At 44.8% G+C, this 27,267-nt stretch overlaps 1 protein-coding gene and 1 non-coding gene across 2 annotated transcripts in view; both read left to right on the forward strand.

Annotated features, from left to right (window-relative positions):
• The first annotated feature begins 427 nt into the window (after window positions 1–427).
• Window positions 428–27,267, forward strand: part of LOC119442829 (protein Wnt-1) — a 60,509-nt gene continuing 33,669 nt past the window's right edge. The window contains exon 1 of the mRNA XM_037707863.2: window positions 428–709. Within this exon, the coding sequence (XP_037563791.1) occupies window positions 627–709 (83 nt within the window). The 5' untranslated portion in view covers window positions 428–626. The remainder of the gene's footprint in view (window positions 710–27,267) is intronic.
• On the forward strand, window positions 22,325–22,396 carry Trnat-cgu (transfer RNA threonine (anticodon CGU)). The gene has a single exon. It is a non-coding gene; the product is annotated as a tRNA-Thr (tRNA).

Raw genomic sequence — 27,267 nt, forward strand, 5'->3', positions numbered from 1 at the left:
AGAAACCCCGTCGCTTTTAGGCGGGTTGCGTAAGCCCGGATTCCGCGTTATGTAACGCGAGAAACTTCGAGAGCTGCCCATGCTGGTTCCCTGCATCTCCCCCCATCCAGTGTGGGTACGTATACTTTTGCTTTCGTTAGAGTAATGCTTGAAAGAAGAAAAAAAAACGAATTGTGGTGAAGCCAGCGGCAAGCCCTCGTGTATGGGCACACTCTCACCCATAAACTCTGCTTAAGCCGTGCAACAAGAACAAAACCTCCAAAAAGAAAAAAACACTATCGTGGAGGTGGTGTGGGGGGAAAACACAAATCGGCCGCCTCGTGACGCGATTGGTGAAAGGGGGGAGCGGCAGCGCCCTCTCGCCCCAACCTCCATTGGTGGGCGGGCTGAAGCAGACGAACAGCGCGGGCGCGCGTCTGCTACGGCGGCTCGCAGACGACGACGCGCTTTTCGGGTGCGCCATCGACGCGCGGTCCGGGCACCGTTCCGCGATTACTTTTCGACTATGGATGTCTTTGGTGAATTTGGGGCTCGCGTCGCAAACCCGGCAGCGGCGGAAACCTGACGCAAACGCCCGCGAGAGGACGACGGTGTGAGGTGTGTGACCCCGGGACGGACACAACGGCATGGGCGTGAGACCGGGCCCTCTGCTTGCGGTCTGGTTTGGGCTCGTCTGCTTCTCGTACCGGCCCGCGCACTGCAGTTGGTGGTAAGCGAACTCCCGCTCCCACGCGATAGATCCTGCATGCGATCCACCGGCGTTCTTTTGTGGAACCTGACCGTACATGTCACGCACGAAAAGTGAAAACAGCTCCCGCCGTTTTTAGATTCGTGTAGTTGCTAGCGCATCGCACCCCTTCGATGCACACATTGGAGAAGCATAGAAGTGAATTGGTCGACGGTAATTAATGTGCAATGAATGTGTTATACGTTGCTCTCGTTCATTTGGCGACTATCAGGAGAAAAAATTAACTGTCTACCATAACAAAAACAAGCGTCACATATAAGATAGCATTCCAAACAACAACAAGTGCCTTCGTCAAAACTCGGCTGGATCATGAGAGATCCCTTGTTTAACGATGGTTGATCAAAAGGAAGCGCATGTACACGAACATTATCACGCGCGTATATTCAACCAAGATAGCTAACATCTGCACTCTGGCGTTTGCTGAAGCGGTCGTTCATACTATCAGTGATTCATTAATCTACAAACCTATAGTTTTCCACAGCCTTACTTTAGCCCACAGAAACACAATTCCGTATGGCTACGCTGCGCACGAAACACTCTAAAAACCTACAGATAAATTGGCTTTTAGTGTGTAAAAGTAAGTACGTTGATGTCATAACCATCGATAACATTTCCTTTGCTGACAATTCTGATCATATTGACGGCCCGTTCTGGTTCCTCTATTCCGTCTTGATGGCATCTGTTTACATCCACGGTATTTATTATTTAATTTCCAGTTCTCTTCATCAGCTATATACGCTATGTGAAATTACCTTGATTTTAAAGGGTAAGCCTATGAAACCGCACTATTATTTATACACATAAGGTTCAAGTTGAACAACTCCCTCGGTTCACTTAATTAGATGCAATTAAGTTGTATCTCGTGCCACAAGTACACAGAGCTTTGCTCTTCACATTTTGTTGCATCCATTTACCGCTACTGCCTGAAATGCTTGGATCTGCATGCAGTGACACTTGTATCTGGTCATTCAAATGGTATGACGCGAGAACTTGTATCTGTTCATAATGTGTTGCTTCTTGCCAAACGTTATAGCAGTTTTATGGCAGTCCTGCGGGTAACCCCGTGCATAATACAAGCATACAGGGTGTATGCATAAAACCATTGCAGTCTCCTTATGTTGAATCACCTTCACATAGATGTATGGTTTGTAATGCCCCATAGTTCAATATGTCTCCTGCTTCTCATTAAAGTCGGCATATATCTCTCTAACTCTCTCTCTCACTCTGTCGCAATCTTGTTTCCTGGCACTAATAATTAAACAGAGTGCTTGAACTACTCGTTTCAGCAGAGATCCAGACATTCCGACAGCAAATTCTTGTTTCTAAACGTGTGACGAGTCCCTGCAGTGTTATTGCACCAGTTTGGTTCATTTACTCTTCCAATTTCCATTCTCAATTTTACGGGCCATGTGCACCGAAATTACGTCTCACTGAATAATGTCCTTAAGTTGGCCTTTTGAGTTCATTATATCGACACCCAATAATATCAATTGATTTGTTAAAAGAAACAAAAAAAATATTTGAAAAGTGGGCAAGGCGTTCTCATCTTTCTCTCACAACTAAATTATTTCGACAAAATAGAGAAAATATAGCGAAAAGTTGTGCTTTAGTTAAATCAGATATCCTAATGAGCCGTAAATATACGGGATTAAGTTGGTTGCAGCAATGAGCAAATATTTTAGGATGTGCGTATCGCTCGAACATAGCACAATTAGTCTCACAACAACGATTATTAAATCACAACAAACAAACAGACAAACATGAAGACAAGAGTGACAAATTAACTGCAAAAAATGAAGCCAAATTGTCATCAGGGTTGAGGCATTGCGTCTGAAGAACTTTCTTTAATAGTCAATCTGAAGTGTGTTCGTGTTTTTGTTCTTTCTACTTTTCCCCCTATGTTAAACAACGTCGATTGTTCTTTTTTTTCTGTGATACTGAAATATGACCTATTCAAATTCATATCTTGCACTTTATCTCGGCTGATAAGCACTGATAAAACACAATACATGTGATTGTTACTTGCAAATATGTGACTATAAACGTTAATGTGACTCGCGTGTACTACTTCACTCTTGTGTGATGGGGGGACCGTCCCAGGTACCGGACTGTGCTTTTGGTGTTGATGCCATAGAGATAGTGATCGCATACTTGTGACATATTCGTGTTTCTACTGTAGTGATTGTTGATGTTCTTTCTCGATTTTTCTTTTCTTATTCTTGCCTGGGTAACAAATATGGGATTTGGGGATAGCCGGCTTCAACGAAGCCTACCTTTCCATATTTCTATACCTAAATCAATCAATTAGTCAGTCAGTCAGCCAGTCAGTCCGTCAGTCAATCAATCAATCAATCAATTCTTAATGTGTCAAATGCCAATTGTTAATGTGCGACCCCAGAATAATTAGGTTGGAGGAGGGGTTCCTGTAGTAAACATACCTATGGTACCTTTCTTAAACACGAATATAAAGAAGTGTGTATTATTCAGAAAATGATAAGTAATGCATGGTTACGCAGGTATATATTACGCAATTACAAATTATCATTAAATGTAAAAAGCGGCAGAAACAGTACAGTGGGAGCCGGTTTAAACAAACAGGCTTATGCGCTAAATAGAGTTCGATGTACCATATTTCCCAGCTAACGTTAGCCAAGCTTTGCAACGCAAAAAAAAAATGATTTAGGAACACGGTGCTAGATACAATTATGAAATGTACGGTGTTTTGTTGGCAGAGGTCTGAAGACCAAACACCGTAGGTCTTAAGATCGCATCTTGCATCGTGTTTTTTTAATATTTTTGCTTCTTTGAACAGCTTTGCTAACATTAGCTGGGACATCCTATAAAGGGTAATTCGATATACACAAACTCGCCTATAACAAACTTAGACAAACTTTTGTGATAAGTTCCTTAGTTACGGATTTGTTCTCTCGAGTTGAGAAAAGAATAAAACAAAGCAAGTCTTTTATTGGAAACAAAACAACACGTAATATACAGTAATTTTTTGCCGAGCCCGTTTTCCACAGCGGCATTTTTCATGACGCAATACCAATTTGCTCTGGGTTAATTATGCCATAACACGATGGTCTTGTCGCTTTTATAAATTATGAAAAACAATAAAAACATCGTTCGCGGCGTGCAAATGGCTCCCAAGTTTGATGTATTCTATGTTCAGTTCGTTATTAGGGAATTATTTTACATGGTTAACGCTCAGGAAATTTTGTGTATCCAATATAGAGAACAATTCGCTTTATCCGGATTCGTTATATTCCGGTTTCACTGCATTTGTAGACAGCAGTCGTATAGTATCTGGAAAACGCGATGAACCGCGACTTCTACACTTGCCGCGCGCACGTCCGCCGAGCCGCACGTGCATCGGATTGATTTCTGAGCGTTGCCCGACAACGTGCTCGTCCGTTTTGCGGCGCTGTCAAGAGAGACGCGACGGCATTGCTCACCTGCGGGTACGTCCCCGTAACGATGGCGGTGATTCACCCGGCGGCAATGACGACATTGCGAGAAAGCTCCCCACTGTCGTCGGCAGCGCTCAATGCCTCTATGCGTATACCTATATCTGCGCGCTCTATTAGAAGAACTCGGCCTACTCTGCCCTCTGTTAGCACGTTTCACATAGACAACGCATTCTCACAGGGATAATTGGCTCCTATAACTTCCGTAGTGTAGAAAAGGGGGTCAGTTGGCACACATTGGTGGCGGCATGCGCAAACGGAACAGGCGCTGTGCATGCCCTATTCCCTCTCTGTTTGTTCCGTTAGGTTAGGTTAGGTTCTTTCTAGCCGAAAGAAAGAAAGAAACAAAGAAAGGAAGAAAGAAATTTAAGTGCTGTAGTTGCAGCACTTACTGCTGCTATGTAAGTAGCAGTCCCTATCTCGTTCACTGCAGCAGTCACTAATAACTGAGCCTGCTCAGTACTGACATTTAAGGCTTTTTTTTTTTATCCTTGCATCTTTCTCCTATTGACGGGTCATATGTCAAGGACGCTTACGTCGAGGCCTCAGTCTCCATTTCTATCTCTGCTTACGTCACACTTGCTTCCGTTTACCCTGTTCCAAGAACGAGCCACGTTCATTTCGCTAAAGACGTCTATAATCTTGCTTTTATCCGTCCCATGCGATCACCGAATCGAACTGCCGTGCTGCTGCAACAGGAGGTCAAAAATCGACTGCGACACGCAAATACGTGCGTCAATCCAACAATTGTTTCCTCGTGCACGTCGTAGTGAAGCCGCAGAGCTTCCGGGGTCTGGGCTAATGATAAAACCAAGTAAGATGCACGCCATGGACGCAGATCGTTTACAACGACAGGCATATACACGTGGGAGCTTACAGGGGCAGGCGCAGAAACAATCGACTTTGTGTTTCGTAAACGGTCTCTAACCTTGTTTGAAGAAAGCAGCCGGCGCAACGGACCTATGGCATTCTGCGGACCCCGTATACTTTTTCTTCATTCTTTTTCTTTTTTTTTTTTCTTTTTTGTCCTTCGCTCAACTCGGGAGCTGTAGGTTGTGTCAAGCAATGCACTATAGCCGTCCGGTATGCGTGTGCGGATGGCACGTATTTTACAGGTCGCGGCATACATAAGCACGCTTGAGCGGATTACAGGCCTGGCGTGGCGACTCTCATCACTCAATGGCTCAACATATTCATTCATGGTGTCTTTTTCTCTCAATCTCTCTTTCTTTCAGGTAGAAGTTGTGCATGCTGTGTACTATAGATAAAGGCGAGGTTAGAATGCAAGCGCGTTTAGCATGCGTCTGAGTAGAACGTCGTCGGGTTTCTTTTGCCGGCCGCACAAGTAAGGCAATGGGGGCCTTGGAATTGGCCTTTCAAAGTTGCCTGTACTTATAACTTTCTCTTGCGCTAGGTTCGTTTCTACCATTGCGATTTTTTTTTCTTCTTCTTCTGTGCGTGGTTGTGGCCTTTAATGCATAATCCTCGTTGAGCGGTAGGGAGCAAAGCCTGCACACAGGAACGCCTATCTGACGATCGGTTCTGAGGATTATAACCGGGGACCATATGTCGACCAGCAATTATTTTCTCCCCCTCCCCTCCTCTCCTCCTTTTTTTTTTTAAAGCGAAGCTTTATATGGCTAGGCGAAACGAAAAAGCGTCTCTTAGTCGCCTGTCTACAGAAAACTATCATCATCAGCATTGGCTCGAGCATCGTCGTCTTCTTCCGCAGCAGGCTGCGTTGCCGCTCATCATTCCAGCGTAGAATTTCACTTCGCTTCTGTCGTCGTAATGGGGAGGCCGCGTTTACGGGGGTATGAGCCATTATTTAAGGAGGTACGAGCCATTCATTGTCTTACGTGACGGACACATTTAATTTTGAAGCAATTTAATTTCGAAGAATCGCAAGCGGCAATGGTGCGCTTACCACGCCGCCGAGCGAACTCGGGACATCGAACGCAAGTGACAACGGCGGAGTGCGGGTAGGCCGTCAGTGACGTCGTTCTCTCCGTCGCAGCCGAACGTGTGTGTAACCTCATAATTGAGAAATACTTTAATGAACCGTCGGGATTAACCCACTGATAAACAACGGGGCCGCACGTTTCAGCTTCGCTGGTTAACCATCTGTACGGAGTGCTTGGGCGGTGATTTTCTTTTTCCTTTCGTTATACAATTGGCCATTTCTTTCTTCATAAACACTTCTTCAGTTTCTTTTCTTCTTTTTTTCGTTGGCAGTCACGTGCTGATACTTATTTGAAGAAGCACGGTACACCACTGGGGTTCACGCAACTCGTATACTTGCCATAATGACAAGCATGCAGTGGTGTGCGTATTTTTTTTTTTTTCATAGCGATCACCTTCAACAAACAATTTCGAAACATAGAAATCTGTATACCTTCGCGTTTACTCCTACAATGAAAAGCAGTCAGAGTGGCCGAATTGCTAAGAGTGTTCCAAATCTTTTAGGACCGTAAATTTAGCGGGTGTCTCAACGACACTCCAAACCGCGTACTGTGAGCTTCATGACGCAATGCCGAGAATATTTGTAGAAAACTTCCTTGCGTTCCGCCAGGGGCTTTCTGATCCTATAAAGTTAAGTAAAACGTCTCGTACTATCGCTCTCAATATAAGTTGCAACGCGTTAGACACCTGTCATACCTCTTTCGCTTCAAAAAAAACGGAAGACTGATACACTTGCTATTACGTTTGTAAGCAGGAGTGCTACTAGTAATAGGAATGGCGTTTAATTTACCAATTTTTCTTGGAGTCATAGAGTTCCTTGGACCACGGGCTTGTCCCGTGTTGTAACTCGTATTGAGCACGATAGTGCACCTAATAATCAAAGGCAGAACACGCTCGTATCAAACTTCGGTGGCATCATCTCTCGCGGTGTACGAAGTAGGTAGGCAAAGTCGATAATCAAACAATGAGACATGTTTCATTTGATTTCATTTATTGTACCCTCAGGGCTGAAGCAATACAGATGGTAATGGTTGCAAGGAATACATCTAAGCAAAAAGTACATCCAAAACTAAAAATACATTAAATTATAAAAAAGAACATTAACACTAAAACAAGTAATGTAAATTCCGGAGAAAAAGGAAACCCCTGGCAAATACAAAAACAAGATGGAACAACATAGAACCCATAAAGGAAAACTGTAACTATTAGTTAGTTTTATTATAGTGTTCTTGAAAACTTGCTGGTCTGCTATATCTGCAGTGAACGCAAGAAAGTGGTTACACTCTTCAGAAGTCCTTGGAAAGAATGAGTTGCGGAAAGCGGAAGTCGTACAGAAAGTGAACGCAACATTATGTCCGTGGTCAATGCGTGATGGGACATACTAGGGAGCAGAAATGAATTCGTTTGCGTAGTGAATGGTGATGAAATCTGCGGTGAAAAAAGGCACAAACGAAAACTCTTATGGCGTGAGGCGAGTGACGGTAGTTGAAAACTAGATTTCATCTTGCAGTTTGAGCATATAAACGAAAGAAGAAGGATAACCGAGGGGCTCGATTTTTTTAAATCATAACCACTTAAAGCCCACAGGCAATGAAGCCAAGGAAAGCATCGCGGAAATTAAGTGTGGTTGAAACTGGAATGTAGAAAATAATTAAGAAAATGGAAATGAAAGTGGACGAAAAGATAACTTGTCGCCGGCGGGAGCCGAACCCGTGAGCTCCGCATTACGCGTGCGTTGCACTGCCAATTGTGCTACGGCGACGGTCATCAATTCATCCACTAACTTGGGTATTTATGTTTAGTAGATCTATTCCTAGGTGTGTTAGCCAGCGCCACTCAGAACTATATAGTTAGACATGATGAAACGCGTCGAGACATCCTGGACCATTTCGAGTGAGTGAATTAGATTGTTGTGAAAAGGGTCCCAGAGAGGCGCGGTGTATTCCAGTTTCTAACGGATTAATGTTTTATAAAGCAAAAGTATAAGAGCCTGAGAAACGCGCAAAAAGTTCCGGCGAAGATATGCACTAGTTTTGTTGGCGTTGCCGATCATGGATGGCTCACCAGCATACCTGCCGGTCCTCCCGAACTATTCGTAATGTTTACGAATTCGGGATCGTTTTACGACTTTGCCAAAGTTGCGTCAAGCTTTACGAAAAATAAATTGCGTTGGCCAAAAAGATGCACTCGTCAGTTTCTGAATTTCCGATGTAAGTTTTTTTGATGGTAAAAGGACGCCAGTTGGGCTTCGAGCAAGTTTCTGAAGCAGGCGAAATCGGCAACAGCAAATTTGCTGGTGAAGTCACTGTGATCTATAAACATTGTGTTGCTTGTCAGTGTAACGCGGTTCTAAGTTTTCCGCTGCTTGTGTGAAGGTAAAATATTGTTAATGGAGTGCATATGTATCCCTCAAAAGACGTGCTCTGAGCAGCGCTAAAAATAATAAAATAAAAAATTCCAGGCAACTACTCCCCCTCTCACCAGTGTCGTGTCCAGAGATTTTACGAATAATAAAGTTCGCCGATTGGCAGGCATGCACACCAGTGGCCGAATTCACACATCTTTGGGTCCGTAAGTGCAGTTTTGCCACGGACCGGCCACCTTCGCTAACAATATACGTCCAGCGTGAGAATCGGCTTTAATTAGCTCTTACGAACAGTCTAATGTAATAACTTTTTGTTTATACGTGACCAGGACTCCAATACACAGGGCTGTCGCCATTTTACAGGTACCGAATTAGCGTAGGTCACGCAAAATAACTGGATATATTGCCTTCCAGTTTAACCCAGTCAGAGGCCAATAAATACTGTGCACCGAAACTTTAGTTGTACCCCATTTTTTTTTTGCATTTTCAGAACAGCGAAAAGCGCTTAACAGGTTCTGACGGGCTAGCTGGTAGTTCAATGATTTAGTTGGGCAGAGAACTTGAAAAAAAATCAAAGATGCGCTTTATGTGAAACTCTTGAGAAGCGTATACAGCTGCAGAACAGACTGAGAATTTTCAATTCTTTGGCGAGTTTTGTCAATTTTTGCAGAATGTGGACTCCATGCGATAACTCTACGGGAATGTGAGATATGAGAACATCAACTATTCTACGTCTAGCATACTTGCAGAGCACCTATCCAGCCACATGAAAAATATGCATCCGGTGTAAGACATCGCGAAAAAGAAAGAAGTGAACCTGCCACACGATAACATACTGACCCCCCTGAGAAAGGACCAAGTCATCGTCTAGTCTACCTTCCAACTCGTTTTACTAAAACACTTTAAACATATTATTCAAACTTAAAGCACATGTCTAATATGAAGTGTCTCAATATGTATGCGACGCATTTTAAATAACATTATTTTTGTCAGTGCTTTTGCTTTTGATGCACTATCCTGACGCGCACAAATGTGAACACAACGCAGGAAAGGGTTAAGCTTTGAATTTCGACAAATTAGAAGATAGGTAAAAAACCGTGCTAATTAACGGTACTTACAGATATGAGTGCCAGAATAATATAAAATAAAATCATTTAAACTCTTCCAAAACGGGTGCTTTCGCCGTTCGACATTCCACTACACGGTTGTGATATTGACGACATGTGACAAATTGGGCATACGGTGACCAGGTTGTAACACAAAATTGGAAGAAAGGAACCGCCGCGCTGACTTGTTAGTCTGCATATAATTTGCATCCCGACTTGCTTTCCGGGCCTGAACAATACCAATATGATGATAGGCTCGGCTTATTCGTCTTTTCGTAGTCGTGCTGTTACCTAAGTTGTGCTATAAAATTAAGTATGTTTCATTCTATATGGCCTATGTGATCACGTAGGATCATGTGTGTTGCACAAACATATGTGTTACAATACGATTACACCGGATGCTTCAAATGAGGAGATCCAAAATGTTTAAGACAGTACAATGGAAATAATTAGAGAGCAAACGGGTCAGAGAGCAAACGGGGATAGCCGGTATTTTAGTTGACAATGCGTAGGATGGATAACCGGTGGACCATTAAAGTTACAGAATGGATACCAAGAGAAGGGAAGCGCAGTCGAGGACGGCAGAAAACTAGGTGGGGTGATGAAGTTAGGAATTTTGCAGGCGCAAGTTGTAATCAGCTAGCGCAAGACAGGGGTAATTGGAGATCGCAGGGAGAGGCCTTCATCCTGCAGTGGACATAAATATAGGATGATGATGATGATGATGATGATGATGATGATTATTATGATGATGATGATGATGATGATGATGATGATGATGAATGGCAGTAATGTCTTTCTTGCGGCGACGGAATACAAGCGGTGCCGGGTCCCAGACAAATGCGTGATAATTACCAAATAAAGAACAAATTGATCATGACTAGCTGATTAAACATTTAGGTGTCTACTTCAAAGCACAGATTTCAATGACAGGGTTGAAGCTCGTCATTGTTCAAGGCATGTACGCTTAGTAAGCAAGAGTCTTGAGATTAATACGACATTCGTCTTAAAAATCAGTCACAAAATACAAGCGTATTTGATTTATTTTGTCCCGAACTTTGCGAGAGAGATTTTTTTCTTCAATTATTGACAGAAATTCCAATGATCTTCTCCGCAAATTTCGAGAGCAGATATTGTGAAAGTGGTGTTTGGCTTACAATTTCTATTGAGTGTAGTACTATACATCTAAGTACAAGTACGTTTATCTATTTTGTACCCATCAGCCGGGACACGAACCCACGACATCGTGCTTAGCAACAGAACGTCATATACTTTATATCCATGAGCCACCACGGCGGCCGGGTGTTTGTGCGTGTACGTGTGTGTGTTACCTTTCCTTGAGATAGAACGTGCCGGTGTGTCAGCATAAGTAACTTCGCATCGTCCATGCGAGTTACTGTTTTTTTTTTCATTACGAAAATGACATCATTGAAAGATTTTATCACCCTAGAGTTGTGACGGCTGCTCCTTTTTGCTTATGAATACAGAGAGTAAGAAAAGTAAAAAATTAGGGCCTATACATTCACAAAAATTGCGAGAATTGTTCGCAAGAGAAAATTTTAATCAATCCTTATGCAGGACATATCATTAACCAAGGCGGCCAGCTAATGACAAATAACTTTTACGAACGACAAGCTTCTCCCTGTATAGGAAAAAGAGGATGGGCGAAAAAGGCGAATTCACACGCAGCATTGTTTTGCCACAGATCAAGTGAGTGCGCTTTCTCCAGGTGCGTTCTCGACGTAATCTCTGTGTAAGCCTTGCACAGAGGAATTCGCTTACACCACGGTTTATTTAAGTGAGAAGCACAAATGAGAGAATCGAGGAAAGTTAGCAAGTGCCTCGAAAATGAGCACAACGCCTGAGCGCCTCAAATGGAACAGAAGGGCACACGAATGGAAAACCGAAGAATCACAAAAAAGCGAAGAGGAAAAAAGAGATGAAAGGAAGACGCAAGCAAGAGCACTATAGATGTAAGAACAACTCGACAATTTAAGTTACAAATCTGCAAAAGTCTACCACAGCTAGCAGCAAACACGCCCATCAAAAAAGCTGACTGAGAAGTCGGTTTTTCTATAATGCGTATCTCTCTCTGGGCTATTATTCCGAAATGCGCTATTCAGAAACAAATGAGTGTAATGCACGGAGTAAGATAAGACAGGAGCGCCGATTCCGCCGCCGCGCAACGCATTTGCTCGGGACAAAACGTGCAACGCAAATTATACATCTCGTAGCGCCATCTGTCGAGGCGCGTGGAAAACACTCAACAGCTTGCTTCCATGTGCGCATGCGCTGAGTGGCGGAGACCGGCGGCGACGGCGGCGACGGCGGCGCAGAACGGGCAGCGCGGCACCCGCTGAGCGTGTCGTCTGCTACAAACGCGGACCGTCGGCCGTCTCAATTTGACAGCAATCAAACACAAAAAATATATGCGCACAAATAATAAAGCGCAAGTACTACAGTCGTCAGGGCGTGCGCGGAGCAGACGACAAAACGGATAGGCAAGCAGGCGCCGCGAGAGAGTCCCCGCGCCTTTGCTCCTCTCCGCTGCAGAGTTGATGATGATGATGATGATTTATTGGCATCCCCTTTGAAACGGGGCGGCGACAAATAGTCACCTAGCCTGCTTGATTTAATCAGGTATACTATACATGTTCTTTATCTTGCATTTTTGTATACCTATCATTATTTTTCTTTTTCAAAAATTTACCTTGTACCGCTGCCTATGATTTTAAGAGATCAGGTCGCATCCATCTTTTCCCTACTTTTTTTCCACCAGTACTCTAATCGTCTCTTGCTGATCCCTACGGCTGATCTGTTTATGTTTCCTTCCACTTTAAACCCAAGCGCTTCTGGGAGTTGCACGTTACCTACGGTTCTCGCTGGGTGGATCCCGTCGCATTCCATTAGGATGTGCTGAGTGGTCTCTGGATCTTTACTGCAGCATACACATGTCTCATCTAATTCCGAATATTTGTTCCGATATGTTTTCGTCCTTAGGCAACCGGCTCGAGCCTCAAATAGCAAGGCACTGCCCTTTGTGTTATCGTACAGATTTTCCCTTCTAATTTCTTTCTTCTCATTCTTGTAAATCTCCATTGTCCTTTTCGTTTCCATTCTTTGCATCCAATTCACGGTCTCTATTTCTCTCACTTTCTTTCTGATGACCCCTGGTTGTCTACTTACAGTTTCGATTATCCTGTACTTGGTTGCCAACTTCCTTGACCTCTTCCTCCATTCTGTGTCCACGCTTTTCATGTAGAGATACTTGTGCACTTTAGCCGCCCATTTATTTTCATCCATGTTCCTGAGCCTTTCTTCAAAACTAATTTTGCTTTGTGCTTCTCTGACTTCAAAAGAGGCCCAACCCATGTCTCCATGCACTGCCTCATTTGTCGTATTACCGTGTGCTCCCAAAGCCAACCGGCCTACTGATCTTTGGTTAACTTCCAAACCCGCCAATATATCCGATTTTAAGCATATAATGGCATTTGCGAATGTTAGCGCTGGCACCATTACTCCTTTCCAGATTCCACGCACCACCTCATACTTATTGTGGCCCCACAGTGCTCTGTGTTTCATTAATGCTGCATTCCGCTTCCCCTTTATTTTCAGATTATCTTGGTGGTTGCTTGAGTAATTCTTTCCTTCGTTTATGTGTACGCCGAGGTACTTATATTGCTTCACTATGGGTATTACTTGCTGTTGAATTGACACCACGAAGTTACTCGTGTGCTCATTAAAGATCATAATCCCTGATTTCTCTGTGCTAAACTTAAGGCCTAGATTTGTCGCTGCGTTCCCACAGATATTCGCAAGTATCTGTAAATCTTTTTTATTGTCCGCTAGTAGCACAATGTCGTCTGCGTACATCAGTCCAGGGATCTTCTGTTGCACCATTTGTCCATTACGCATGTAGGATAAATCAAAACCTAATTCGCTGTTTTCCAGTCGTCTTTCTATGCCCTTGACGTAAAGCGTGAACAACAATGGTGACAGAGGGCATCCTTGCTTCAATCCTTGGTGAATTCCCACCATTTCATTTCCTTTTCGGCCTTCCCATGCCACTTGTACTTGGTTGTCTCGATATATCTCCCTCAGCAGCTCCACGAAATCGTCATCTATGCCTTCGTATTGAAGAATATCCCACAACAATTCCCTGTCTACGTTGTCATAAGCTCCTTTAATATCTAGAAATGCTATCCATAAAGGTCTTTTCTGAGCTATTGAAATCTCTATGCACTGAGTTAGTACAAACATATTGTCTTCTAAGCGTCTGCCTGGCCTGAACCCATTCTGTAGTTCCCCCAATACACCGTTTTCCTCCACCCACTTCGACAGTTCTAATTTTATGGCTTGCATTGCCATTCTATATATCACCGACGTTACTGTAACTGGCCTGTACGAGCTCGTCTTTTCCTTATCTCCTTTGCCTTTGTAGATAAGATTCATCTTGCTTTCACGCCATCCAACGGGAATATTCTTTGTTCTAATCACTTGCTCTATGGCATTAGTCAGCAGTGCCTTGCTTTTTGGACCGAGGTTTTTGATTAGCTGTATTGGGATTTCATCGGGTCCTGCTGCCGTGTTGTTAGGGACATTTTCTGTTGCCTTTTTCCAATAAAAGCTTTCTATGCTGAATTTTGATCTCTCAGGCCTCTCTGTTGTTGCTGGATCTGTTGTCTGAACTACGCTTTTTCTCGTCCCGAAGTTATGCCTGATAACGTCTGTGATGTACCGCAGCGCATCATCGCCTTCATAGATGTTACCGTCTTCATCCCTTATAGCCGTTTGCGAGTTTCTAGTTGGAGCTCCGAGTGCTTTTATATGGTTCCAGAATCTTTTTGGGGCGCCTTTGTCTCTTTTGTGAATGTTATGCACCCAACGTTCACTTGCGCATTTAATTTTCTCTTGCACGAGCTCACTCGCAACCCTTTTCTTTTCTCGGTATGTATTCCATCTAAGGAGCACCTCTTCTTCTTGTAATCCCAACTTTTTGGCTTCTCGATGAACCCTAGATGCCTCTTTACGCTCTTCTATAGCTTGTTTAATTTCCTTGTTCCACCACTTACGTGGTTTCCTCTTTCCAATCCAACAATTGTATTGCCGTGTCCGCCTTATTTCATGCTGCATAACCTCCACCAGTTCCTTATATTCCCAGACTGCTGTAGGAAAAGCCTCAATTTTCTTCTCTATGTTGTTTGCGATCTCTGTTATTTGCTCGTCATTCATTTTTAAAAACTCTGAGGCTATTGGTTCATGTTCTGAGCTGGTATCTCTCCCAAACTTTAATGCTAAACGTCTATGATCGCTTCCCAGGCTATTTTTTCCATTTTCGTCTATTATCATTTGGTCCAGTTGTTCGTAGACCATTTCTGAGACTAAGGCGTAGTCGATACATGACTGCCTGTTTCCGCATTGCCACGTTACCTGTCCATGACACTTATTCTCCCTGTTAACTACTATAAGGTTCTGTTCATCACACAAATCCAGCACTAGAGAGCCGTTGTAATCAGTATATCCGTCTAAATCGTCCATGTGCGCGTTCATATCTCCCACTAATATCACCTGGCCCGAGTTACTGAACTCATTAATATCGCTTCTAATGCAATCGACCAATTCCTTATTTTTTTCCCTGCTATCACTACCTGTCCACAGGTAAGCTACTCCCAGCCACGTCTTTTTACCTTGCCATGTACCACTAATCCATAAATGCTCTTTACATGTCTCGTTTACCCTTCGCCACTTCAGACCTCGCCTAATTAGTACGCCTACGCCTCCGCCTTTCCTTGACCCGGTCATTCTGTTGCACCCTTCCCATACAAAGTTGTCAATAACCGGCGGCTGCTCCAAATCTCGTAGATGCGTTTCGGTCAAGGCGTACACACTAATCGCTTCATCATTCAGTTGCGTTTGAATTTCCAGCCATTTTTCCTGCTTACGACCACCCTGCATGTTAATGTAGCAAATTTTACCTTCTCTATTCTTATCCTTTCTGCGTCTTTTCCTGACTCCTGGTCGCCTAATTCTGCCCTTTACTGGTGTTTCGCTATGTTCAATACCTAATCCTGCTTCCTGATTGCCTGGGGCCCGCCTAAAAAAGCTACAGCTCGTGCCGCGAATCGATTTCCGACCGGTGTTGCTACACTTTCACTAAAATGTATCCCGTCACGCACAAAAGCGCCTTCGCGGCCTGCTCGGTGCACTTCACGGTTGATGTCAATGACCGTAAACTTCATTGCTTTAGCTAGAGTCCAAATTTCCCTGTTTACTGCAAGAACTGCCCTTTCAATTTTATAACCCTGCCTTTCAACCTCTGGCACCGTGCACACCGCGATTTGTACTTCTTTTGAAACATTCCGCAGGTCGGTGACCCCTTTGGCTATTTGCTTTGTGATTCCTGCTGCTCGTCCGTTCAGTACGTCAATCACTCCGCCCATTATCACCACTAGGTGTCTCTCCTCCATTGTGTCCCACATGCGTTCCTTGGCCTTCGCGATCACCTCTCTAATCGGCTTTCCCGGAAGCGCGCTAACCTGGACTCGTTCGTCTGCCCCTACCCTCTCTGCTATCGCCGGTTCTACTTTACGCATGTTGGAATCCCCAACAAAGACAACTCGACGCTTTCCTTCCCCCTCACCGCCGAAAGCTGCCCCCGAAGTCACAATGCCCTCCCCTCCTTTCTTATTCTTGCCCTTGGCTTTGTTTTCTTCCCCGGCCGCGTCAGTGGTATCCCCTTCGTGACTATCACTGACGTTTGCGCCACTGCTTACCGGCGTGGCGGGTTCGGCTGTCTCTACACTCGCATCGGAGCCAGCTCCGTTCGCGGTGCTCGCCTCGATGCGTTCATCATTGCTTTGCAGAATGGTGGCGCTCAGCTGGATTTCTGCGTTAGCTAGCTTTTCTTCTGCCTCCTTCCTCTGCTTCTGCTCGATTTGAAGTTCCTTTTCTAGCTTTCCAACCCGCTTAGCTAACTTATCCTTGTCTTGCTCTAGGCGGTCTATCCGCGACCCTAGCACACACATCCTACAGATAAAATCTGCACCATTCGCTTCGCGTGCTGATTTAAACCGCGTTTCTTCCAGCGCGTAGGAACGCTCGCACTCAGAACAACGCACGCGTGGGTTCCCCCTAGTACCAACCATCATCTCGTACTAACAAGGCGTAGATGTGGAAAAGAAAAAAAAGAATTCTTTACCTACTTTTATCTAAGCGAGAAGACCAAGAAAGTGAGAAAGCATTAAAATAATTTATAAAGATTGTTTGGCTAAGCTAACCCTCCTAAAAAAACCAAAAAGTGAAATATAAAATAACAAAACTTATCTCTTTGGCACGCTGCTCCTGCTGCGCTGAAATGGCACCTCGACTCGACACTAGTTTTTCTTAATTCGTAGCGCCGTCTGGCGAACACGCTGTGAAGCAGGAGCCGGCGTTGCAGAATGTGTCCCTTCCAGACGAGCGGAGTCGGCGCTCCTGTCTTATCTTACTCCGTGGTGTAATGCTATCGTAGTGCACAGTATCGCATGTTGACTCGAAGCCTCTGGACACATCGCCTTAGTTGATTTTGCTCCATAAAACCTTATATAACTATCATTTTCTGCATGTTGAATTACAAGGCGCCATCTGAACTTTCTTAAAGTACTAATCTCGACGTCATCGTTAAGAAAGAAACTGCATTGCAAGAAATCTGGTTTCTGACTTATGTCAGAGGTCTCCACATTTAAGTACAAACGAGTTCATAATTTGCCATTGATTGATTGATTGATTGATTGATTGATTGATTGATTGATTGATTGATTGATTGATTGATTGATTGTGACCTCTTAAATCGGGATGTTTACAGCGTTTGTTGCTACAAATTGTTACACAACGCAATAGAGTATGAACGACAAAGCGTGACACCACGAAAAACAAAAGACGTTAACACTGTGTCTGTTGTGTGGTTTCAGTTTTTCTTTCATGCTGTATTGATTCGCGCGACATTTCATCGCAACGCTCTAGGAGTACTCGTAAACCAACTAGCACAACGCAGTGAATCACTGAGCTGAAATCGATAACACGTTTGTTGAACTCGCGCAAGCTCCGCAAGATCACCTGCGGGAGTCCGATCCGTACAGAACGGGCGGACACAGTGGCTTCCGAAAATACTACGTGATGTGATCGACGCGTGGCCGCCGGGCCTGTAAAAGCGAAGCGGACGCGAGAGCTGACACTGGTTGCTGAAATTCCGATCCAGTCGTCGAAGGGAGACGCGTATATGTGTAAGCGTGATACGGGTACGACAATGGCTTCTACTGTAGAGTGTGTTACACACAACTCGGTATGGCGTTCTGGTTCGTTTTCATGGTTAATGCAGTACTTCCCTCGCCACGTCATACAAAACTCTAAACCAAAGTTTACAAAAAGAGTGGAATGACGGTGAAAGGAGGGCGTGCTGGAGTGACGTGTTTGAGTATTCAATGAAGGTGGCAGTGTTGTAACAACAGAGAACCAATGACCAGATTCGTCTCTGTCACTCTCTAACGGAACACCGGGCGCAATTGACGACTGACCGCTCTTCTTGGGAGTAGTTAGAGGCTGGACTATGTCCCGCCGCGGACGCTGTAACTGTCTCTCTCAAGGCGGGTGGAGACTTTTAAACTATTGCGCAGCAAGATAGGAGTAATCAACGTTCGGCGTTGCCAGGTGTTCTGCCTTCTAACCAATGCGGAAGCCCAACTTTTGTTACCTTCAGTGATCTAACTAGAAGTGGCGTATTCAGCACAGCACGGCCGATGGTGCGACTGCCGGAGAGGTTTTTAGTCACTTGACATAACGTTGTTATCCACGTGCGAATGTACGACAATGAGAAAACACGTTGCCGTTCTGCGGCTGACACAGTTTTTGTTGGTTCTAAATGCTCGACAATGTGAATAAATGCGTTTGCAGACGGAGAGAGTGAGAAGCGTATATGCACCGGCCACTTATGATACATGTAGAATCGAGTATACCACGTGCCCAAGACATCAAGTTGGGCATTTAGTAAAACACGCATGCTAATAGCTTTTAAAAGAGATGTTCAGGTGGAACAGTGCCGGCCAGCGCGACAGGATAACCCCGCCATTTGCAACACTACCGCCACCACATCATCAACGGCCCTCAAAAATATCGTCGATTGAGAGACCTTTGCCGGTCTGCTGTGAAGAGGCCCTGTGTTGCGACGGAGTCGAACTACAGAAATGAACATCTAGTATTACGCACGCTTGCGGCCTCAATGTCCAACAAGGTGGAACGTCCTAATGTGGACATTCGATTCGTTGTAAATTAAGGCTCGTTGGACATTCCATCTCGGTTGGACATGCCGTCTCGGTTAGACATACTGTCCCGGTTGGACATTCCGTCTCGGCTGGACATTATTTCAATCTCGTTGGACATTTCGTCTCGCCGGTCATGTGACCCGTTGGATATTCGGTCTCGCACATTCAGTATCTGAGTCGCATTACGAAGCATATTAGCAGCGCTAAAGAAGACGAGACCGAAAACACGAAGAGTACAGCAAGTGCGCTGGCTGTACTGTTAACTCAATGTTTTATGATTCGTCTTCCTTATCGCTGCTAACTTATTTCACAATGCCAGTCACAAACTCGCAGCTTTCAGCGATGAGAGCATCTACATCGTCCTGTTACGTGCCAGTCTGTATTGCGTATGTTACAGTTGCGGTGGATCATCAAGGCGGTTCTCGAAGCCTTTCTGCGCGCTCTTAATTCATTCCTTACACGAGAATGTCCTGAACATTCACAGCGCTTATAACCAGACTAAATAAGTCCCGTTGAATATACGCAAGATGCACGGAATGATATTTAATGAAAGGAACGGTTCTGTCTTAGTAGAGTACGATGGTGGGCTAGTTGGTGCATAGCTAATTCAGCGTACTTTGGCGAAAATTAAAACCAAAGAAAAAATGAAAATGAGAAAAAGAAATATTTTCAGTGTTTAGCGCGGAAATTTAAAAAACCACGGACAGCAGAGCAGAAATGCGTAAGCGCTTGTGTACGTCTCCTCTGCTGCCCACAATTCTTTTTTTAATTTCTGCGCTAAACACTGAAAAAGATGTACCAACAAGGCCAAAACTCAACGCTTGCGAAAAAGAAAGAAAGAAAGACATCAATTCTGTTTTTCTTTTTTTTTTCCTGAGTTGTCTTTTTTTTTTTTTTTTACTTTAAGCCAGAGTACGTCGGATGAACTCTTCTGTCATCTACTTGAATACTCACTAAGAACAAAGGAGACGCTTAAAAATCATTTTTGTGGGGATAGAAATACTTGAACCTCGCAAGCAGCGCAGACAACGGAACAAGCAAGACATATCGATGCGGACAGTACGACAGCCTGTCCAACGATTAACTCCACTCTCGAAAGTTATCGCGTGCTACGCCATTGAGTACGTTCGCTCTGCTTTCGTCACATGGCGGAGGCTCGAACGTTCTCTATCGCAAAAATAAACGTACTAATATGGGGCGCGCGAGAGCACTAAAAAAGATTAGGGTATGCATCTGGAAAAAGAAGCCATTTATTTATTACGCGTTTCAGGAAATTCCGAAGACAGATAGAGGCACCATCTCTCCGTCTCTCTCTCTTTCGGCGCTTTCATTTATTTTAATCTCTTACGATTGCATTCCAGCAGATGCAGCTCGAATTTAGCGTTGGAAAAGAACACCACTTGCAGAGGATGCATGCAAGGCACGGCTCCGTATTCTAAACACGCCACACGCACACACATCGCACAGACGAACCACGGACAAGGTGCCGAGTGGCGCGCGGGGCCCGCGGAAAACCAGTTAGATGAGTTTAGGCTCGAAGGGGAATACGAGACGCGAGGGAAGCCTCGCCAGTGCGCGATAAGGCGCGACTCCGACGCGCAGCGGGCCGTAAAGGCAGCGCGCGGTGCATGTGCATACGTGCCATACACATGTTGCGCGCGTATCGGACAAGCAGATCATCTGCTCGGACTGGAGTGCGGTATGGGCCTACAAGATGGCTCGGCGGCGGCGGGTGAGGAGGGAGGGGGCTGACGTATTTCGAGGTCTATTTTTGCGCGCGCGCGCTGGGAGCCCGGCTTTAATGCCGAGCTGCTGGGCCCATTCCTTCCTTCTCTTCGCGACTTTTATTTCCCACTCATTTCTTTCATACATCGTGGTGTGGTCGTCGTCGTCATTGTTGTTCTTCTCCTTCGTCTTCTTCTGCTTCGTCTTCGACTTCGTCTCCTGCTTCGCCTTCTTCTTCTTCTACTTAGTCTTCTTTTTCCGCGATAACGTCCCAAACACATACCCTGGTCGTTCATTTTGTAAATACACGCTGGACTAGAATTTCTTGTTTGTGTAATTCTTGCTGCTTTTCTCTCCTCTTCTTTTACGTCTCTAACTGTTAAATTGGAGTTTGCTCGATAGCGTCGCGAAGTGCTGGGTTATACAAAGCAGACTCGTGCATGATGAAATGGTGTACAATGTTTGATGCCTTTACACTCTTTTAATTGCTATATTTCCTCAAGAAAAACGCGCAGACAATGGGACTCGTATACCTAACATCATTGTTTGGTATACCATCCAGACCTAGTCGCAGACCTAGTCGCTGTCATTTCCTAATCAATTCATTCTCTCTCTTTCTCGCTCTGTTTAAGAAGGAGGTAGTTTCGCCACAAATCGTATGTTAAAATCGTCTCAATTATTAAGACAACTAAGAGTGGCAGGAATGGAAATTACCAAAAGAACGTGTGCGCGTGCTCGGACGAGTCTTGTTCCTACTACCTCCAGTCATTCTGTTTGATTTTAACGCGATATCGTTAAGGGCCCCGTGTCGCAGAAAATGCGGCGTCGGTGTTGGCGTCGGTCTCGGCGTCGGCGCCAGCGTCCGCGGCCGAGAAAATCATCCCCTACCACGCAGGCTCTCAGAATATGTTTAGGTATATGTATATGCCACGCCCTGCTATATGACGTGCGGCATATGCGGGTTATAATGCCACACCATTGTTTATTATGTTCCATATATATATTCCATATTATGTAAAGGCATCGCATCGGTCGACGTCTCACAATATATATAATAAGAAGCCAAAAAACAATGACATCAAGGACAACATAGGGGAAATTACTTGTACTTACTAATTGAATTAAAGAAATTATAAATTAATGGAAATGTTGTACAATATAACTACCCCAGAAAGTGGATGGGAAGACGGCGCCGCGGTAGCTCAATGGTAAGAGCATCGCACGCGTAATGCGAAGACGTGGGATCGTTCCCCACCTGCGGCCAGTTGTTTTGCATCCATTTTCGCTTTCATTAATTTATCATTTCTTTAATTCAATTAGTAAGTGCAAGTAATTTCCCCTATGTTGTCCTTGGTGTCATTGTTTGTTGGCTTCTTATGATATGATTAATAAATCGGGCCTCTCGGTTCCCTTTCTTCTCGTTCATTACATAACGAGGGCTCGAATCCGGCAACATTGATGCCTTCAGGTAGCTTATGTGTGTTTATTGACCAGTCGCCTTTACCCAAAAAGATCACGTGCTCGTGACGCTTTCGGCAGAAAAGATGTTCCAGATGCGCCTCCGAGGTTTGTGAGTGGTGGCGCTGGCTAACACTCCCAGGGTTAGTTGTAGTAGCAAAACATAAAATACCCCAGAAAGTGTATGGGAAAACGGCGCCGCGGTAGCTCAATGGTAAGAGCATCGCACGCGTAATGCGAAGACGTGGGATCGTTCCCCACCTGCGGCAAGTTGTTTTTCATCCATTTTCATTCCCATTAATTTATCATTTCAGCAGAGTATTGGAATATCCTTGGGGAACTGCCACTTAATGAGTGGAAGAAAAGGAACGATCATTAACTTGTACCAGCCGAAACCGGTTACCGAATCGTCTTATGAAGTTAAAAGAGGACCCCACATACCGAATGATACAAGTTTAAAGAGCAGTATGTGATGGTTAACAAAGAATCTCGAGAACAAGTTAAGGACCGCACAAAGAGCGATGGAACGAAAACTGTTAGGCCTAACGTTAAGAGACAGGAAGACAGCGGAGTGGATCAGAGAGCAATCGGGGATAGCCGATATTCTAATTGACATTAAGAGAAACAAATGGAGCTGCGCAGGCCATGTAATGCGTAGAGTAGATAACCGGTGGACCATTATAGTTACAGAGTGGGTTCGAAGGGAAGGGAAGCGCAGTCGAGGACGGCTAGGTGGGGTGACGAAATGAGGAAATTTGCATGCCCAAGTTGGAATCAGCTAGCGCAAGACAGGGGTAATTAAAGATCGCAGGGAGAGTCCTTCGTCCTGCAGTGGACATAAATATAGGCTGATTATATATAACACTTGTCGGTCCGTGTTAAGGACGGAAGAAGACACCTTCCTCCGCTGTAAGTCCATGTGAAATGACTTTGCGAAAGTGGTTGGCTTCCAGTAAGTAAAGCAAAGAAAATGTCGCCTAGCCAAGTAACACTAATATTTGGCGATATTTTGTGAAGACTGCTGGGACGAGTAAAATAGTGGCACCCTTCATTCGTTCTTTCCTTCTTTTTCTTTCTTTCTTTCTTTCTTTCTTTCTTTCTTTCTTTCTTTCTTTCTTTCTTCCTTTCTTTCTTTTTTTCTTGTGATTAACGTAACGTAGCAATGCAGTGGTTAGAAGGCCCCGTACTAGACGGCTCTGCACCAATTTTGAGCTATTTTGGGTTCTTTAACGCGCTCCTAAACCGAAGTGCACGATATTCTCTTGCACTTGGCCCCAGTTTTATTGTGGTCGCCACAGCCGGCAATCGCCCCCGCGACCTCGTGTTCACTAGCAAAGCGCCATAGCCGCAGGTCCTCCGCGTAGAGTAGAGCTGTGGTTTGAGAGTCAAATGGGGCCACACCGCGCCTCATCTTTCACTCGTACTCTCTCAATGAAGCGTTCAGAACCAGACTGAGCGACCGTCTGATGAAGAGCGGAGAAGTTTCACGTCGTCGATGACGTCAACACTGAACTTTTCTTTATTCTCTTATTATCTTCCTGCCCTTTCGCTTTCCCCCAGTACAGGGTAGCCAACAAGGCTCAGTCTGGTTAACTTCCCTGCCTTTCCCTTACCACTTCTCTCACTCTTTCAATGAAACCGACTCTTACGTAGAGAGAGAGAGAAAACAAGGGAAGGTAGAGAGATTAACCAGACGGACGTTCGGTCGACTAACCCTTACAAGGAAAAGGGGAATAGGAATCGAAAAAAAAAGAAGGCAAAGGCAAAAGGAAAGAGACAGTTCGTTCGCGTACACAGCAGTAGACACAGTGTGTTTATATAAGCGTCTTATCAGGTACGTTGATATTAAGAAAGTCATTAAAGCGCACCTAGATTTCTCGGTTGTTTATTGGTGAAGCGATGCGTCCGAGGTCTTTGCCTGAGTCATGGTACAGTAGGGTTGGTACAGTGGTAGCGAAGAAACATAATCGCAGAGCATGAGCGGAATGAGCTTACTGAAAGGAAATAGCTGTATCGCTTAAAGACAAAAAAAGAAAAAAAAAGAAGGAGAACGAAAATAAAAAGAGCTTTAATGAAAGATGTATTTACCTATTCAAATATTTAAAAAAAACATTCACATTTCCTTTGCGTCTTTCGTCTTAAGTATAAAACAGCTCTATTATCGTATTCCGCTATCCTTTTCCCAACACAGCCACAAAATTGGATTATGGGGTTTTACGCGCTGATACCACGATCTAATTATGAGGCACGCCGGAGTGGGGGGACTTCGGAGTAATTTGGACCACCTGGGTTTCTTTAATCTGCACCTAAATTTAAGTACACGGTCGTTTACGCATTTCACACCCCATCGAAATGCGGCCGCCGTGGCCGGGATTTGATCCCGCGACCTCGTGCTTATAGCTATAGCAGCCCAACACCATAGCTACTAAGCAACCACGGCGGGTGAATACAGCAAAGCATACATTTTGCAATAGTGTTTTAAGAGATTCACATTACAAACGTAATTAACAATACACCGACCAAATGGTGTTGCAGGCATCAGACAGTGAACAACGCTTCCACGTCGAAGCCGAAATGTCTAATCCCTTCGACAACGCTATTTTGGTCAGCATTCTGTCAATTGCGTTTCTCCTATCATTGATTTCGGTGTTTTAAGGCAGTTCAATTTTATGAAATACCACGCATGATTACCTTTGTCGTGCTTTTCTATTCCTGTGTCTATATACCTTTCGATGTACTTTACATATGCGTGTGTCGCCGTCTCCTTAAAGCGAGCTGGCTGACGACAATGTCGCGTGCGCCGATTTACGGCACAGTTAAAAGGGGCTTCGCCACGGACAATGGTTCGCACACGGCCAGCGCACTCTTGCGAGGCCTTTCCTGATAGCGAGCGACGCTTGTCTCTTTCTTGTTGGTGTCGTTGGCGAGAGACGTCGTCGCTTATCAGCTTTTCCAATTTGCCATAAATTACGACAAGCCACGGGCCAGACAGTCGCCGTGTGTGTATACCTATACGCGCATGGGCAAAGATAGTAGTGGCACGCACGGCGTAGCCAGCGTAAGTACAGACGCGACTGCTTTCGCACGCACGCACGAACGCGCACGTCACGCGCGAACCGCGCACGCCATCTTCGTCGTAAATTGCCCTATCGCGGTGGCGATATCGCGCCCTCCGAGTGCCATCCACTCGAGTTGCTGCATTGGATTCCACTTTTAGCCGCGCCCCGCAGCTTCGAACACGGCCGAGCATATACACCGCTCTCAAGCAGAACACGTCATCACGGTGGTCGCCTCCGTGTGCGAGGTGGCCGCTCTGTCGCAGGTAGTGTAACTCCAACGAGCGCTGCGAAATCGCGGCCAACGAAACTCGTCATCATCCTTTAAAAGGGCATTGCGATCCATCATGGTTGCCTCTCGAGACCCAGAGTGCTATTTCGGGCATAGTCAAATTCCGCCAGCCATATGGTCAAATTCGCTATCTTGTGAGCCCCGAATCGCCAATACGGGCTACCGCGGCCTCTGTGATTTGGCTTAAAGGTTAAAACGGCAACATGGCGGAGTTTGGCAATATAGCGGAATCCGGCATTGTCCAGAGCAGCACCCCCAATCTCGCCTTTCAAGTTTGTCCTTCTCTTGTGAATCGTGCCAACTACGACCGATAAGCACACGTCGAAAGTGTACACCCGAGGTCGAACAGGAAAACATTGGTGTCGGATTTGCTATTTAACAGTGATTTTATCCTCTTTTGCTTTCTCTCTCTCTCCCTTTCTTAATTGGAACGGCTTTATTTTCTAATTCAGCATCCTTGTGTGGTGAAGCACAGCGCGTAGCGTAGATTGTTTTCGTGACCATAATATGGGCTCATGTCAGTAAAGCCCGCCGTTACCCTTACCTTTGTTTATTTGTTTTATTGCAATACCTTGCTTCAGACTGCAAGAGAACACACTCACATACACGCTCGCGCTCGCGCACAGAGCACCCACAGAAAGAACGCCCCACGAGCACTTGTGTGAAAAAGTGGGGGCGTCCTTCCTTGGGTGTGTTCTTGTAAATGAGCGCATGCGTTTATGGTGAGTGTGTTATCTTGCTCTCAGAAACAAGTTACTGAGATGGATTGCCAACTAGCGCAGCTACAAGTTCTTCTTTGTTTTATTTTTACCTGTGTTGAACGGGATAGCAGCACCGCCGCGTCTTCGTGACGCCGTGCTCTGCAGCTTGTCCATATTGGCGGGATTTACAGGGACATGTCTCGTGCAAGCGGATTGTCACGTGGCCTACTTCGGACGACAAAATGGGTGGAACTAAATAAACAAATACAAGGGATTTAAAGCCGCAATACGTCATAATTTATTGTAAGTGCTTTCAAATAGGCGACTATGGGCCAAATTCTAAAACCTTCCGTTCCTAAGACCACTTCATGGCCTTACGTGAGGAACCCTTCAGGCCTCCTTATCGTTAAATATCAATGAAGGAAGCAACCGAAAAAGTATCTTGACGCGTCCTGAAAGGAGTGCTATTGTAAGGTAATTAGGGAACAGATGTCACTCTTCTGCGTTCGAAGGTACTCGTCATAAGAGTCGCGAAAACATGCTTATAAACACGTTTTCAGCCCCAATTAAGGTAGTTTATCACAATACAATGCCGCAACCAGCTATAATCGCTGGGTACACAACAACAAATACCACAGAACACTGCTTGATTTCATACACAACACTGGTCTAACGGCATACATAAAATGCACACCCTACGTTATATGTCTTGAGGCAATAAGTCTTGGTCGAAATAAAATAAAAAAATAAAACGAAATGATAATTTTTACATCGAAGCGTTAAAATGCTTTCTTAAAATTTGGTTTATATTTCGTAAAAACATCACCTCGGACAAACGCAACACGAGACGTGGTCTGGCAACACCACCACGGCGGAGTTGGAACCGTCCTACAAAAGTTTACTAGAAGATATTCTGACTTTAAAGTGTTTACAGGAGCTGAATGTATGGCGGTAGAGCCACCGTGAGAATGGTGAAAATTATGATGATTATTATGATGATGATCCACTTTATGGCGCGTGCTCAACAAGGGGGATAGTCCAAGAATCGGATGACTTGCCTAAGCTTCGTCCTTCTAGCTTCAAGCGGCTCA

This window comes from Dermacentor silvarum, chromosome 2 (assembly GCF_013339745.2).
Source record: "Dermacentor silvarum isolate Dsil-2018 chromosome 2, BIME_Dsil_1.4, whole genome shotgun sequence".
Classification (NCBI taxonomy): domain Eukaryota; kingdom Metazoa; phylum Arthropoda; class Arachnida; order Ixodida; family Ixodidae; genus Dermacentor; species Dermacentor silvarum.